Genomic DNA, 16,490 nt, shown 5'->3' with positions numbered 1-16,490 from the left:
CTCGGATATATTCCAGTTCAGATATTTAACTATTTGCATGGCTTTCAGCAAGTCACTTTCTGTAAAACCAGAATAACAATACTTCACAACATGCCTTCAGTAAACATAAAAGTACCATTTAAATGTGAGATACTGTCATGCTGAAGTAAAAGCACTGGTAGTTTGCAAACATAACAAATGTTTGCAAATAAATGATTCTAAATGACTTTGAACATAAATTGCTGTCAGACAGCTGAACAACAAATCCCCAGCCTCATTTCTGCCTTTCATTTAACATAACCTTTTGGAAATGGTTAAGTCAGAAAACTTTAGCTCTAAATCATAAGATTTTTAAACCAAATGGTTTACAAATTCTAAACTCACTAAGGCTGCATCAAGGTTTATAGTAATTCAGGATGGTTCAATTTGTATTTTAATAGATGTTAAAGTAGAATGTAATCCCCATGAGGCCAAGGATAGCTTCATTTTTGTTATTTTTCCCCCAGTACCCTAACAGAACTCTTTAAACAAGGCAAACACTTAATAAATGTTGATTGAATAGAATTTAAATTCAGGAGGAATCACAAACATATTAACAAAAGCTGACACCTCAGTCAAATAATAGTTTATTATTCAGATTTTAAAACATACCTGTACATCCAGTTGTTCCCTTTTTGCCTGAATATCCCATTTCACAGTGGCAGATGAATGAGCCTTTCGTGTTCTCACAGGTGCCACTCAGACAAATGTTTGGATTAAGGTCACATTCATTAACATCTGGAAAATATTTTAACATTAATATTTATAAAGAATTTTTACATGATATTGTTGAGTATTTCCCCCAAGATAAAGCCACTGTGATAAACATATACTTTAAACAAAAAAATATTTAAAATTGGATATTATTTTTTCACCAAAAATTGGATATTATTAAGTTTTGCATTTTCTTACAAGTTTCCTATCATTCTTATAGATATGTACAGAAATTTGATGAGTTGTCTTGTCATGCAACAAAAAGGTATAAAAATGATATAACATTCTTGACTACAGGCTCAGAATACCCTAGCCCTGGACGACTGGCTATCTGGAAGAGTGTTTTAAGCTTTTCTGAATCTACCTAATGTCACTTGATTGATGAAATGATGAAAAATTCAAATTTGCTTGTTTTTATTTATACAACACCAAATAGGTAGTTTTCAATGATATTTCTTCACTGAATGATTGCACTCTGCCTACCTACCTCAGTTATGGCATCTAGTCAACAGTTATTGACTATATCTCTTTCCCACAATGATAAATTGTTTTTATATTTTTCTTATTATTATTATTTAATTTGTAGGATTTCTGTTAAGAAATCAACTATTCTGTTAAGAGGGTAAGACGACTCGTTTGTTTTGTTTTGTTTTGTTTTGTTTTGTTTTAGTGAGGCAATTGGGGTTAAGTGACTTGCCCAGGGTCACACAGCTAGTAAGTGTTAAGTGTCTGAGGCCGGATTTGAACTCAGGTACTCCTGACTCCAGGGCCGGTGCTCTATCTACTGCACCACCTAGCTGCCCCCAAGACAACTGTTTTTTAAACAGTTTAAAACAGCTGTTTTAAAAATAACAACTATTCTGTTAAGAGTGTAAAAAACCCCAGTATATTCATCAACCAGTTCTAAATTCCCATTATCCTTCTCCCAGACAAAACAACTTGGTTGTGCTTGGCACAGGCCAAGTATTTAAAAGCTTTCATGTAAGCCACAATCCAAAGGATTAAGGTGTCAAAAATAACTTATAAAAAAGCATTTCACAGCACTAGGTCAGACTACATTTCTATCAAGTTCAGAATTCTGTCTGACAGGAATGTGAAGAAAACAGAGCTTGTATATCATAACATCAATTTCAAAAATAAGGAATATATCCTAAATACCCTTTACTTTCTTCTTGATAATTTGCTATGGATCTATTATCCATCTTCTTTGCTTAGCATTAAATTTATAAGTGACTGACTGGACTGATTAAGAAACATTGGTCCTTTTGACTTACCTACACAGGTCTTCATGTCCTCGGATGCCATGAACCCATCAAAACACAGGCACCTGTACTCTCCAGGTATGTTTGTGCACTGACCTCCATCACAAATATTGGGGTTATCTTCACACTCGTCAATGTCTACAAAGAAATAAAAAACACAAAACTGAATTGTGTGCATTTCATTATGAAGTAGATAAAATCATAACCGGTGACCTTTGTCTTCCATCACAGAAATGAATCCTCGAATTTCAGACTTACAGTAGAAAAGACTCCAATACCTATCTAGTATAAACTACCTGAAAAAGAATCTTTTCTATAATATACATGACAAACTGTCATTCAGACTTCGCATGAAGACCTCCTGTGAGTGCAAATTCATTCCCTGAAAAGGTAGCCCATTCTGCTTTTGGACAGTTCTAAATTGTTAGAAGTTTTTCCTCACATCAAATTTAGATTTTCCTTTTTTACAATTTCTAGGCATTTCTCCGAATTTCGTCCTCTCAGGCAAGTAGAATAAGTCTAATCATCTTCCATGTGCCTGCCCTTAAATACTTTGAGATAGGTTATTATTCCCTCCCTCTGTTTCATTCCAAGTATTACCTTCTTCAGGCTAAATATCCTCCGTTTCTTCAACAAACTGTCATGAAACTCATGGAACTTGAGTATTGTAGCTATCCTTCTCTGGACACTTTCCAGCTTATACTTATCCTTCCTAAAATATGGTGCTCAGAACTAAACAATAGTTTAGCTGTAGTCTGAACAAAGCAGAACTGTCACCTCCTGATTTCTGGAACCTGTGTCTCCTTTAATGCTACCCAAGATCACATTTTCTTTTCTTTTCTTTTTTTTCTTTTTTCTTTTGGCTACAGTTGACTCCTATTGAGCTTACAATCCACTGAAATCTTTCAGGTGCAAATGAATTTTATCCAAAAAATCCAAAACAGATCAAATGTTCTGGGCAAAAAAAGAAGGAATTTTTGTTATGTCAGCATTAATGTCATCTGTGACACTAGACAGCTTTTGCACTTGGTTACAATTCTTTTATATTACTACTAGCAAAATTATCTCCTATCTGCATGTATCCCTTTAAAAAGATCTGGGAACCATTTCCCTTTCCTCTTCTAAGTTGCTCCATCATGGTGAGGAAGTAACCTAGATTTCTCTAATGCAATGCCAGAGGAGTACAAATTCTGCCAGTTCCTACACCATTTTGGAGATGCTTTTAGTGGAAGATGGGTTATAGGCTGTATATTTATTTTCACAGGACCAATCAAGTTAAGTTTGGCACATGCTTAGATGCTTGTTCAATAGGTGATAAATTTTTGGTCAAAGGAAAGGCTGAGGACGGAGTATATTGATGAACTTTCTGGCAGTTGCGAACATCAAAACTATATACTAATTCTCTTCTTTTTTTTGGCGGGGGGGGGGGGGGCGGGGTGAGGCAATGAGTGTTAAGTTACTTGCTCAAGGTTACACAGCTAGTAAGTGCCAAGTATCTGATGCCAGATTTGAACTCAGGTCCTCCTGAATCCAGGGCCGGTGCTTTATCTACTGCGCCACTTAGCTCCCCCCATAATTCTCTTCTAATGATACTGAATCCTCTTTAAGAATAGCTAGGACTAGGGGCAGCTAGGTGGCATAGTGGATAGAGCACCGGCCCTGGAGTCAGGAGTACCTGAGTTCCAATCCAGCTTCAGACACTTTAGACTTACTAGCTGTGTGACCCTGGGCAAGTCACTTAACCCCAATTGCCTCACCAAAAAAAAAAAAAAAAGAATAGCTAGGACTTGATTGTCTCACACTAATGTTCTTACAATGAAACCAAGAGCTGAAGAGTGTAATAACTTTTAACCCCAGATTTTATTCTAACCATTGTTTTTCTTACTCAGGTTATAAAGACTAAACCATGGCTATGAGATTAGGAAGTATTACAATAAGTTTTTGCAAAATTATTTCTGTTCTGACTCAAAATCCACCTCAGATAAAAAATGTCTAAGCCCATTTTCATTTTTAATTTTTTTTGCAGGGCAATGAAGGTAAAATGACTTGCCCAGGGTCACACAGCTAGTAAATGTCAAGTGTCTGAGGCCCAATTTGAACTCAGGTCCTCCTGAATCCAGGGTTGGTGTTTTATTGTCCCCATTTTCATTTTAAATGTGTATTCTATACATCTGTAATGAGTGATTTTCAACAAACAAATGTGTTTTTAGTTTGTGATATGCACTGGAAGCAAATATACTTTGACCGTAGTCACTGGAGATAGCATTTTTTCTAGTCTATTGAGCTTATAAATCCAACCTTAAAGGAAATGCAGTTCACCTCAGCCCCCCACAACAACTTCCCACTCCTAATCTGAAAATAATTTGAAGACAAATTATGAATCATAGCTCACTCTAGATTTCTCTAAACAGCCATTCACTTGGTCAACCTACATGACAATTATATGCAGTGCAATAAGCTTGTTTTACCTTGTTGCATTCTTCTTTGTATCTCAACTATTCCAGGAAAATACCAAGCATACAACTATTACTACATTAAAGTTGCAGGCATTTGAAAGAAACATTTGGCTCAAAGAAGCTTTATCTGACTCTGCATTAGCATTCCCAATTTGTACATTTTTAAATATGCAAAAAGGTATAAATGATTAAGTAATGACATTAAGCACCTGGCTGCTTTTGGAATACTAAAAGGGTTAGCATGCCTAAAAGCTAAAGAGAAAATGAAGACTTACAGATTTTATAACATGTAAACATATTTCATCTTGTTTAGATGTATTTACATAAATATTTCAAATGACCCATGATTTAATTCTGCCAACACAGATCACAACTCTTCAACACATCATTAGACAGCTTAATGAGTTGCTCTAGCCAAAAACAATTTATAATCTGTTGGCCAACCTTCTGCTGATGAGCCTTTCTAAACTTAGCTAAACTGGTCCTCACAGGACAGACAGGTGGCCAATAAATGGGCCTGTACTCAGTCTCTTCAGCTTGATAAGAACTGCCAGAGCTGGCAGAGCTTTTGAGAGCCTCAAGATATAGCACAGTGGGGATTTAGGGAAGGTTTGATGTAAGACTTGGTTATTTTTGTATAATACAGATGTCTGGGAAAAGTAAAAAAAAATTGCTCCTCTATAATTGGGCAAAACACACAGATGAGAAAAATAGTCCAATGTTTTAGAATGTGTAGAAAAAGCAACACATAAAACTTCATGAATATTTTCATTTTTCATCTAGATGCTTGGTGGCATATAGATATGGATATTTCTACTGAATCATCATAGGATATACTTTTGTTATTTGTTCTTTAAGATCTCATGGTTGGAGGGTTCTTTGGTGCTCTGAAGAGCACTTATCTGAGTCTTGAAAAGGGATTTTGAACTTCAGTGTGCTTAGACTTGCCAAAACATATAAATGATATCTCTCCAACTTGTCATATGCATATTTCCATCTAATTTTGTGAAATATGGTGCCTTAGATCCTGAGGCCAACTGTATGGATCATTTAAGAGGAGTCCCATTTAATTCAACATGGATTTACCACAATCCTTTCTGAAATAATGCAACAGTAAGTGATGGACATATTGTAGAAAAGAAAGTAAATCTTTTCTACAATAATTATCTGTTCAACTGAAATATTTATTATGTTTGGATCACAAGAAGACCTCATCAATTTGAAAATATGTCAAGGAATCATAGATTTAGAGCTGGAAGAACCCTAGAGGCTACCTAATCCAACCTTTTCATTTTACAGATGAGGAAACTGAGGTCCAGAGAGGGGAAGTAATTTGTCCAAATATGAACCCACATCTGGCTCCAAAGGAGCTTTATCTGATTCAGCATTAGCATTTCCAAACTCCCTATCGTCTCTAAAGATAGTGCTTTTTTCTCCTACAACCTATTCTTTATCTAAAGGAGCCAGCCAAACAGTACATATCACTCAACATTAATGTTCTCTCTGTTTCTTCAATGTGGCTTATAGGAGACTCAAACAAGATTTATTAACTGTAATTAACAAATTCATTTTATTTATCATTTTTAACCATATATTTGTATTGTTAACCTCTTTCAGTATAACATTAAATGGAATTTTACCAGTGCAAGATCTTTGATCTGGCATAAGTGCGAATCCCTGTCGACAGCTGCATTCATAACTGCCTTCAGAGTTGGTGCAGAAGGTGTCACAACCCCCATTCATTATGCTACATTCATCAATATCTGGAGAAAAAGACAAAAAAGAACAATGTTAGATTTTTCTCTGCTTAGCCATTATGGGCCATGTTTAAGGTTTGTAAAGATGGACAATATACATCAACTAAGGATAAAATTTAGGACCATTGGAAGTAATTCTCAATTACAGCAATGGGCAGTTGGATAAAATGATCCTTGATACAGATTCAGTTACAAACCTGAAATTCAGTCCAGATCCATGGAGGGGTTGGCTGAGGTCTACAAACCTTTACAAGAACCTGGGCTGAGTTCTTAGTTGGCCTGGGCCATGTTTCAGAAGAATTTGGGCTGAATTATGGTTTCGGGTGGAAACCATGTGAGACTTGGCAGTTTCGCATGGTTTCCAACCCAAACCAGGCGAAAGTTGGCAGTATCCTCTGAGGTTCACTTTGATTTTGGGGTTCATTTGTTAAAACAATGGTGCTGTCTTTACAAGCCTTCCCAGGACCACTTAATTCAATGAGGAGTTTTCAAAGAAACTATCATGACTGGAGTTCAAATTGGTACTAGACCTAGCATCTATTTCCATACTTAAAATCAGCACATACTAGTAATAATAATAGAAAGGACTATAGCACTTTTCCATATATTAGCCTATATGCTTAAACAACCCTCCAAGGTTGGCAGGGAAAATAATGTTATTTTACATATGAGGAAACTGAGGCTCTTAAAGGTTAAGTTACTTAAATGTAACTTCATGACAAATAAGCATTATAGACTAGAGCAGGGTTTGCTAAGCCCTAAGAAAATGTTCCAACATTTTAGCTAGGTTATTGAACTAAAGAAGACTCTGTAGGCGAGCAGTTTTCCAATGTCTTGGTCTCAAGACCCCTTTAAAATTATTGAGGACTGCCCAAAGAGCTTTTGTTTATGTAGGTCATACCTTCTGATATTTACCATATTAGGAATGAAAACATCTATTATTATGAAAATAGTTTTGACCTTGTAGACCACACTTGGAAAATTGCTGCTCTAGACCATAAGCTCTGAGGGGGGTTTATCACTATGGCATCTGGTTCAGTGCTGGGGCAAGAGCAGGTGTTAAAAAATTAATATTTTGAATTCACGTGTGTATATAAGATAATGTGTACATTACAAACACTGTACAGCCCAAATCATCCTTACTAGAGCTTGAAACAGTCTATAAACTTCACCTTATTTTTAAATTATGCTTGTGGCAAGAATCCTGAGAGGGAGGAACTTTTCTACTAATGCAGATCAGCCCCTTTTCTGCAATTTTTTTTGAGGGGGGCAGGGCAATGAAGGGAAAGTGACTTGCCCAGGGTCACACAGCTACCAGATTTGAAATCAGGTTCTCCCATATCCAGGGATGGTGCTTTATCCACCGCTCCACCTAGCTGCTCCCCTGCCACTTTTAACTTCAGAGTTTGGCAGGAGCAATGAGAGGTTAAGTGACTTGAGTAGGATCACACCTCATATCTGCCAGAAGCAGCACTTGAACCCATGTCTTCTTGATTCCAAAGCTAGTTTTCTATTCACTATATCAGACTCCCTTTTGACCCTAATGATTCTTTGAAGAGATATAGGTAGTGGAAATATCAGAGGATCATGGGTTCATAGATCAAAGAATCAGAGAATTTAGATCTAGAAAAGATCTAAAACCTTTGACCTCATTTTTTTATAGGTGAGGAAACTGAAGCCTAGTAAGGTATAAAGGGACTTAAAAATAATTTTTCATGTAAGTTTAAGACAAATGAGTCAGTTTAGGGAAGAGAATTCTACTTCCTGAGTGTTGGGGAAAGGGAAAGTTTCCCGGGCAGGTTTCAGAGCTTACCAACACAAAACAGTTTATCAGGTGTGGCGTGATAACCTGGATTGCAAGCGCACTGGTACTTCCCAATCAGGTTCACACAGCGGCCATTTCGGCAGAGATTAACACTTAGATCACACTCATTGATGTCTGTTGAAAATAAGAAGAAAAGAGAATAAAAATTCATGTTTCTGGGTTCTGAGAGCTAGGTGGACCAAACTCAGAAGGGGAAACTGTTGCCCTTACCTATACAGGCTGAGATATTGGGAGCCATTTGATGGCCAGGAGGGCACTCACATCTGTAACTTCCCTCTGTATTCAGGCATGTGCCACCTCGACAAAGAAGAGGGTCTCTCTGACATTCATCAATATCTGTAAAATGCAAACAAAACAAAACAAAACAAACTAGGAGTCAATCATCTCAATATCATTTCTTTTCATTTCCCCAATTATTTTTCTTTTCTTTTCTCTGCCCCCCCCCAATTATTTTTCCTTTTCTCCTGCAGTGCTTGGATGTTTTTTCTAGGTTGTTTAGCTCATTCTTCAAATACCCAGAACTGTCCTCTCAGCTTCCTTACTCCTCAAATGCCTTGGTATTGCCACCTTCATCAATCATGCCCACATGAGCTTAATTCCTTGGTTATTCTGTTTCTATTTCTTTCCCCATGTCCTAGTGGGCACACCTGGCTAAGCCACCTTCTTTTGCTAAATCCTGATTTCAGCAACTGTGCTAAGAACAAACAGTATCAAAACAGGGCAGGTTTAGAGCAAATGGCAGGGGTCAAGTGAAAGTGAACCTTTCTGTTCACCCTGACCAAAAAGTGTTCTGTGGAAAATAGCCATGAACATACCCATGCAATTCTTCATCATCATAAATCCACTTTCATATCCATCAAAGCATTCGCATTTGAAGTCCCCTGGGGTATTCACACAGATTCCTTGGCCACACAGATCAGGAGATATCCGGCATTCATCAATATCTGTGCAAATGCAAATGATACCAATTAAACATCTGGAGGAATTGAATTCCTTGGAGAACTTTAAACAGATAAAAATGTTTTAAAAGACATCTCTCCTAGTTTAACTTCAGTTTACTAACCTGTGCAGTTCCTTTCTTCAGAATCGAGGGCAAAGCCATTATCGCACCTACATTTAAAGCTGCCGATGGTATTTCTGCACTTGCCATGGGTACACAAACTTGGGATCATCTTGCATTCATTTATATCTTTAGGAAAAAATAAATGTGGAAACACATTTCAGTAACAATGAGGAGTTCAAAGTGCCTATCATTTCAAGTTCAAAGGACTTATGTAACATCACAATACCTGACTCTTGGAGGTAAAGGGGGACTTCAGAAGCTATTTAGCCTATATAAGACCCAAACAAGAATTCTCTCTGCAAGAATCACCTTCAGCCACCCGGTCATACTACTTTTTTAGAAGACCTTTGGTGAGGGACAATCCATTCCCTCCTGAGGCAGTTCCTTGCAGTTTTGGAGAGCTCTGTATGATAGGAAATCTTTCCTTGAATTAAGCCTAAATCTGTCTCTGTAAACTTCCATGCTTTGATTTGAATTCTACCCTTTGTAGTGAATCAGAATAAATCTAATCCTTCTTCCCTGTGGCAGCTCTTCACACACTTGGAGATAGTTAATATATCCCTCCTAAGTCTTCTCCAAACTAAAACATCAATAGTTCCTCCTAGTAATCCTCATATAGCATGTTCTCAATGCAATGTCTTGGTTGCTCTCTGGAGTGCTCATCTGGATACAACATCCAGAACTCAATACAATATTCTGTGTACTAGCCCTGGGCACTAATGCCCTTTTAAAATACAGCCTAACAGAGCCCATTAGCTTTTTAAACTGCCACATCACCTTATTAACTAATATTAAACTTAGAATTCACTAAACCCACAAAATCTTTTATCTAATCATACCTCCACATCTTGTACTTGTGAAGTTGATTTTTTGAACAACCGTAGAAGGCATCTATCTCTATTACATTTCATTTTATTAGATTTGAGCCAATGTTCTCTTTATTTACAAGAGTGTTTTAGAACATTTAAAATGAACATTAAAGACTGGACAATAGTAATTTTGAACAGTGTTTAATGGTCCATGAGGAGCATGACTCATATTCATATTTAGCCCTTTTTGACTTAGCATTTTAGAAAATCCCTCTATTAAAAAAGGAAATGCAATAGCACATTTAAATGAAACTTCTAAACTGCTGCCTCATATAGTCCAAAGTATGCAGATTATAATCTAGATATATGGCAATCAATTGGGCGCATGTTAGGATAAAGTGCCGTTTTAATGCATTTTTCATGGGAATTTTTATATGCTTTAAAAAAAGTGAAAGCTTTCTAAATAAGGTGCCACAATGTCCCCAAATGTCCATAATTAACAAAAATTGTACAAGATTGAAAATTCTACTTTTTAAATATCTGATTCTATCAAGGTTCCTTTAATATCTTAAAAGGAAGGCATCCAGGCAACTACATGGTGCAGTGGATAGAGTGCTGGGTCTGGAGTCAGGAAGACCTGAGTTCAAATCCAACTCCAGATATTTACTAGCTGTGTGAACCTGGGCAAGTCACATAACCTCCTCTGCCTCAGTTTCTCGACTATAAAATGGGGTTGTTGTGAGAATCAAATGAAATAATATTTGCAAAATGCTCAGCATAGTGCCTGCCACATAGCAGGTGTTATATAAATGCTTATTCCATTTGATTCCATCCCATTCTGTTCCCTCCTCCACCTCCCCCATATTCAAACAAACTACCTCAAAGGAGGAAAAGAAGATATGCATGCTCTCCTTGCTACTTAGATTTCTCCTGCAGTATCTCACTCCCAAGAGAGGCACTGCTGAAAGAAGTACCTGGGATATAAGAAATACATCTAAATTCTGACTATGGGACCTAAGAAATACATCTAAGTCTGACTATGTAACTTTATAACAAGTTATATTGGCAGGGAAAGAAAAGAGGTGGGGTGATGAAGAGTCAGATTAAATCTCAAGAATGTCTTGTTCTCTGGAGGCCATGATTTATCTTAGTCCTTTAAAGACAGACAATTTAAGTTCCTTTGCATTTACTTAAAAGACATTTAAGAGACTCATTAAGAAAATAATGAATAAAACTAACAATTTTAATGAGAGCAATATCCCTTCTTTTCCCAAACTAGTTCTTAGCCACAAACAAAACAATACATGAACTTTTACAGATTGAACTGATATTGGCATTTACTGGTTTCAAGGGATATTTTGGGAAATGTTAAATTGGATAAACAATTATCTCCTTTCCATAGGCTGAGGCAAATTATTTCTGGATTACTTCAGCTATTGAGTTAAATCAACCTTTTGAAGTACCATACCTTTGAAGAAAGGTTTTCCATTTATAATTTCTCCTCTTGTGGCAAATCCAGGTCCTCTAGGGCAAAGAGCATCATATTCTGGTGTATTCCTCATAGGACACTCCTCACATTCTATGCTGCCCCAGGCTGCCCCAACAGAACAACAGCATGCATCCATCCTGTGGCGGCCAGCAACAGGCAAGGAACATTCCTCATCTTCATGTTTCAGGTAGCAAGTTTCTAGGCGGATATCTGTTAAGTGAATGAAAGGAAGTTGAAAAATAGTACATTATTTTCAAAGCTAAAAGCCATTGCCGTTTAGGTAAGCACAATGCTTTTGCACACAGTAAGTGCTTAATAAATTAATATTGACTTGAACTGAAACTTCTTCCAGTAAGAGGTCACCTTTGTTAATGAGGGCCTTCAGTACATGAAGATTCCCTTACCTTCCTGACCCAAAATTCTCACCTATGTATTTGTCAAATAGAAGAGAAAAAGCTCTTCTGTCCTCTGTCTATTTAATGACTTTATGCTGTCCTCACAAAATTCATTTCAGTGTTACTCATTCCTACAGATGTGCATATTGTTGATTTCCCCCTATGCATGCTAGGACAGTCTTGAACTAGCACTAGCACCTTCCACTCACTGGAGGCACATGTATTTTGAGAATGAGAAGGATAAAGAAAGGGGTGGTTGCAAAGGAAAGGTCAAAAATTAATGGAGACCATAGATTTAGAAGTGAAAGCAATCTTAAGAAATCATTAATTTAGGGGCGGCTAGGTAGTGCAGTAGATAGAGCACTAGCCCTGGATTCAGGAGGACCTGAGTTCAAATCCGGCCTCAGACACTTGACACTTATTAGCTGTGTGACCCTGGGCAAGTCATTTAACCCCAGTTGCCTCACCAAACAGAAAAGAAAAGAAATCATTAATTTCAACCCCCTCATTTTATAGATGAGAAAACTGAGGCTGAGAGAGATTAGGTGACTTGGCCAGGATCAATTCTGAGGCAGGATTAGAGACAAGATCTTTCAGACTACAGGATCAGGGCTCTGCCCACTACAATAGGACACTCTCAAGGAGCTTGCAAGCAAAGTCTAAGATGAACCCAGCGATAAATGGTGACTCAGTGCTCTGTGGACCATCCCCTAGAAAAAAGATAAGAAGCCAAACAAAATTCATACCTTCCCCTCCTAAACACATCTCTTTCCACAAACAGACATTCCTGTGTGCAGTCAGTCAGTAAGCATTTGTTAAGCTTATTAACTTTCTCTGGGTGAGGTACAGTGGCAAGCAATGGTGATAAAAAGACAAAAAAGTGAAAACATCCCTGCCCTCAATTAGCTTTCCTTCTAATGAAAGAGACAAGACAAGCATATTCAGAACACATGCTAAAGTAATGCATGGTAGCTGTGGGAATGGGGGCACCAGCAATGGAAGATATTAAGAGAGACTTCCAGAGAGGTGGCACTTGAGCCAACTTGTGAAGACAAACAGGGAAAAAGATTAGGACTGAATTCTAGGCAGGCAGAACAGCCAGAATGGCTCGATCTCTGAAGGTGCGGAAGGAAATCATGTGTAAGGAGATGAGGAAAGACTAGAAGGAGCCAGGCTGTGCAGAGCTTTAAATAAAAACAAGAAATGTTATCTATTTCTGAATCCAAACTTATGGGGAGCTGTAGTCTAGGAGAAGGAATACTCAGTTAAGATCTGGGCTCTAGTTCATATTCCACAACTCAACAGTTGAGTCACCATATTGAGACACTGAATTTATGAGCCGCACGGGAACAGTAATACCTGTCCTGTTCATCTTACAAGGTCATGGTAAAGATCAAATGAATTAATTTATTTTAAAGGTATATAAATGAAAAGTGTCACAGTGATGTTTCCTTTCTTTTCCAGTCAGCCTCTATTGGTATCCAACACTCATCTAAATATCTGAATTCTAGCTAATATAAATAGGGCTTTCTGAAGTCCACCCCCCCCCCCCTTGGCAATTCTTTACTTAAGTTTTTAGCACTGAAAAGAGAATTTAAAAATAAATCACAAAATACACATTCAGAGCCCCTTCCACTTAAGGCCTTGGGGCTCATTATAGATTAAGAAACTGGGGTTTGGAATGGGATTAACTGACCTTCCTCAGCAATGAATGGAACCTCAGGCTTTTGATTCCAACTATTGAAATTCCATCCTCTAGACCACACTGTGCTCTTTAAGTGATCCAAATCCTTTAATTAAATACAGCAGAATCTCCGTATGATTCTGTTCATTATAATATGGTTTCAAATACACTGTAGATCTGAACACATCCCCTGTGTCACAGAGGACTAGTGACTCAGGCACCAGTGATAACTTCTCCAGAACTGTTCCTTTTAAGGCCCTGAAAATGTGTGTGGGAGGTGGGGGAGAGGATTAAGGGCTCAGGGATCACCACTACTGGTATCCATAGGGTTTTCCTCCCCAAGCTTCTGTCACTGTTACTAGTAACAGTCTTTCTTTAGCAGCTAGGTACAAACAACACTATACCCAATACAGCTTAGGTGATGTTCATAGGCTCCTCTGCTACTTAACTTTAGGATGTGCTTCAAGTTAGTTTAAAGGCTTTGTCCAGATTAAGAATCATCACAATTCAGATGACCTATGATTTTCTATAACATAGGCACTGCACAAGCAAAAGGAGTAACCTCTCTATTAATTAATATAGAATATTTTCTCTGATCATGAAGAATAAAATTTGGGACCAAACCCCATATACCCAAACTATCAGGAGATGACTACCAATTAAAATTCTTGCATTTTGTGAGATTCATCTGTACTTTGAACCAATAAAATTTTGCAATCTGTAAAAAGAAGTATAGATGTGTGAAGCGAAGGAACAAATACATACCAAGACAAATTCTTCCAGTGAGATCCAATGTCATCCCACTGGGACACTGGCAAACGAATGATCCCAAAGTGTTAACACAATGGCCATTTTTGCATACTCCCGGAAATACAACACATTCATTTATATCTGAAGGGGGAAAAAGAACACCATTAGATACACATATTTGCATAAAAATCATTGTATTTCATTCTATTTGAAAAAGGCACCCCTTTTCTAGCACTGGCACACTAGGTTGCCCTCCACTTCCATTCTCCAGTGTCTTTCTCTTCTAAGCTGCACATAAATTAATTTGCCAAAAAAACACCCCTGTGGAATCGCAATGGTGTTGAATCAGTGACTGTTCTTAATATTGTCATAAAATGAAACAATTAAGTAATTCTCAGTTTTGGAACGAGGGGACTAACAACAATTCTCCAAGATAGCTCCTGGAAAGCCTTCTTAAAGAGGAATGTGCTACATGCTGCCTGACATAAGAAAGTACTGAGCTAAACAGGCCAAAATTGTAAGGTTTTTGTAGACGGCTTTATAGCTTACAAAATGTTTTTATGTACATGGTTGCCTTTGACTCCACAATAATACTAAAAGGTACCTTAAATTGTATGCCCCTTGAGGGAAGGGACTGTGGATTATTTTATAGTCATAGCCCCTACACTACTTTGCTTAATACAGTGTTCATATTAGGTGCTTAAAAATTAATGAACTATTATAGGCAAAAAGGGCAGAATTTTTATCTCTAATTTAAAGATGAAAAAGCTAAGGTTTGTAGAAATTCAATTATTTGCCTAAAATTAAATAGTATCAGAGCCCAGGTATCAACTTCTAATGCAGTGCACTTTTCAATAAATCATGAGAAGGTTTGAAGGGAAAGAGAGGATATTATATTGTACAAACCAGGGGAGTGGCTAGTGTTTTTAATATATTTTTTTAATTAATTAATTTATTTATTTATTTTGGTGAGGCAGTTGGGGTTAAGTGACTTGCCCAGGGCCACACAGCTAGTAAGTGTTAAGTGTCTGAGGCCAGATTTGAACTCAGGTCCTCCCGAATCCAGGGCCTGTGCTCTATCCACTGCGCCACCTAGCTGCCCCTTTTTTAAAATATATTCTTTAAAGACAACATGCATTAATGATGACAGGAAGCAATATTGTAGTTCAAAATAATATGTGCTGGGGGCAGCTAGATGGTGCAGTGGTTAAAGCACCGGCCCTGGATTCAGGAGTACCTGAGTTCAAATCCGGCCTCAGACACTTGACACTTGACACTTACTAGCTGTGTGACCATGGGCAAGTCACTTAACCCCCATTGCCTAAAAACAAAAAACAAAACAAAACAAAAAAATAATAATATGTGCTAAATTTAAACATTCTCAATGAGAAAAAAAAAGATTCTCAAGGTATTTACTTCCTTCTGAGTATTTTAATTCTAAGTATGAAAGGTGAGTGGGAAATGTCAGTTAATTAAATGGTCTGAAAAGAAACAAAACATTTCCCAGGAACCATGATCTGAACTTAAGTCTTAAATTAATGGTACAGTCATGGCACTTTATGGACAAAATACTGGGAACAAAGAGAATAAATAACATCCCAAAACATCAAAGTAAATTTGCTTTAATGTACTTCCAGTTTAGGGAGTTAGAAAGATAAAGAAAATTTACCTATGGTGAAATTTGGCTAGGTAAGGCTAAGGCTTTTCCTCTTCTATCTAATTCTATACCTTCTCCACTCACAGTCTTACTCCTTCAGGACAGATAGTGAGACTCCCTAGAGTAATACTGGGAAATCAATGGAAAATGTGTAACTACCAAGTAATTAGGCAATGGTATCACTATTTCTGATGAGTTTTCAGTGACTCCTGGTAGGAAGGGGAAATGGAAGTCAACAAGTATATGTGTTCATTTATTTTATCCCAAATGCACCATTCTTCCCTTTTGGGATAAAATTATCTTTAATCTATTTGGGGAAAACATGCATTTTGGTAGAAAAAGGAATACTCTTTGGATGGCCCTGAGCTGTGACCATACAGGGTCCTTGTCAATGTTATCAAGCTAAATACTGATCAGAGAAATGATGATGACTTGATGTCTTGGAAAAATAATTTTCCCACAGAGAATTCTCCTATGCTTTTCCTTGTGAATAGGAATAGGTAGAGGGTCACCTTCTTTTTTTTCTGGTCATTTACATGCACTGAAAAGTTCTGTTGAGGTCATTTAAGTTATGTACAGTGGGTCTGGATCAGGGAAGTGCCAAAGGATTC

At 37.4% G+C, this 16,490-nt stretch overlaps 1 protein-coding gene across 1 annotated transcript in view; it reads right to left on the bottom strand.

Annotated features, from left to right (window-relative positions):
* FBN1 (fibrillin 1) overlaps positions 1–16,490 on the bottom strand; it is a 301,977-nt gene that overhangs the window by 81,863 nt on the left and 203,624 nt on the right. The window contains 9 exon segments of the mRNA XM_043980479.1: positions 631–756; positions 2,007–2,132; positions 6,091–6,213; positions 8,021–8,146; positions 8,243–8,368; positions 8,848–8,976; positions 9,096–9,221; positions 11,373–11,603; positions 14,238–14,363. Of these exon segments, the coding sequence (XP_043836414.1) occupies positions 631–756; positions 2,007–2,132; positions 6,091–6,213; positions 8,021–8,146; positions 8,243–8,368; positions 8,848–8,976; positions 9,096–9,221; positions 11,373–11,603; positions 14,238–14,363 (1,239 nt within the window).

Source organism: Dromiciops gliroides, chromosome 2 (assembly GCF_019393635.1).
Source record: "Dromiciops gliroides isolate mDroGli1 chromosome 2, mDroGli1.pri, whole genome shotgun sequence".
Classification (NCBI taxonomy): domain Eukaryota; kingdom Metazoa; phylum Chordata; class Mammalia; order Microbiotheria; family Microbiotheriidae; genus Dromiciops; species Dromiciops gliroides.
Note: the sequence above shows the minus strand (reverse complement) of the source record. Positions and strands in the feature narration are given on the sequence as shown.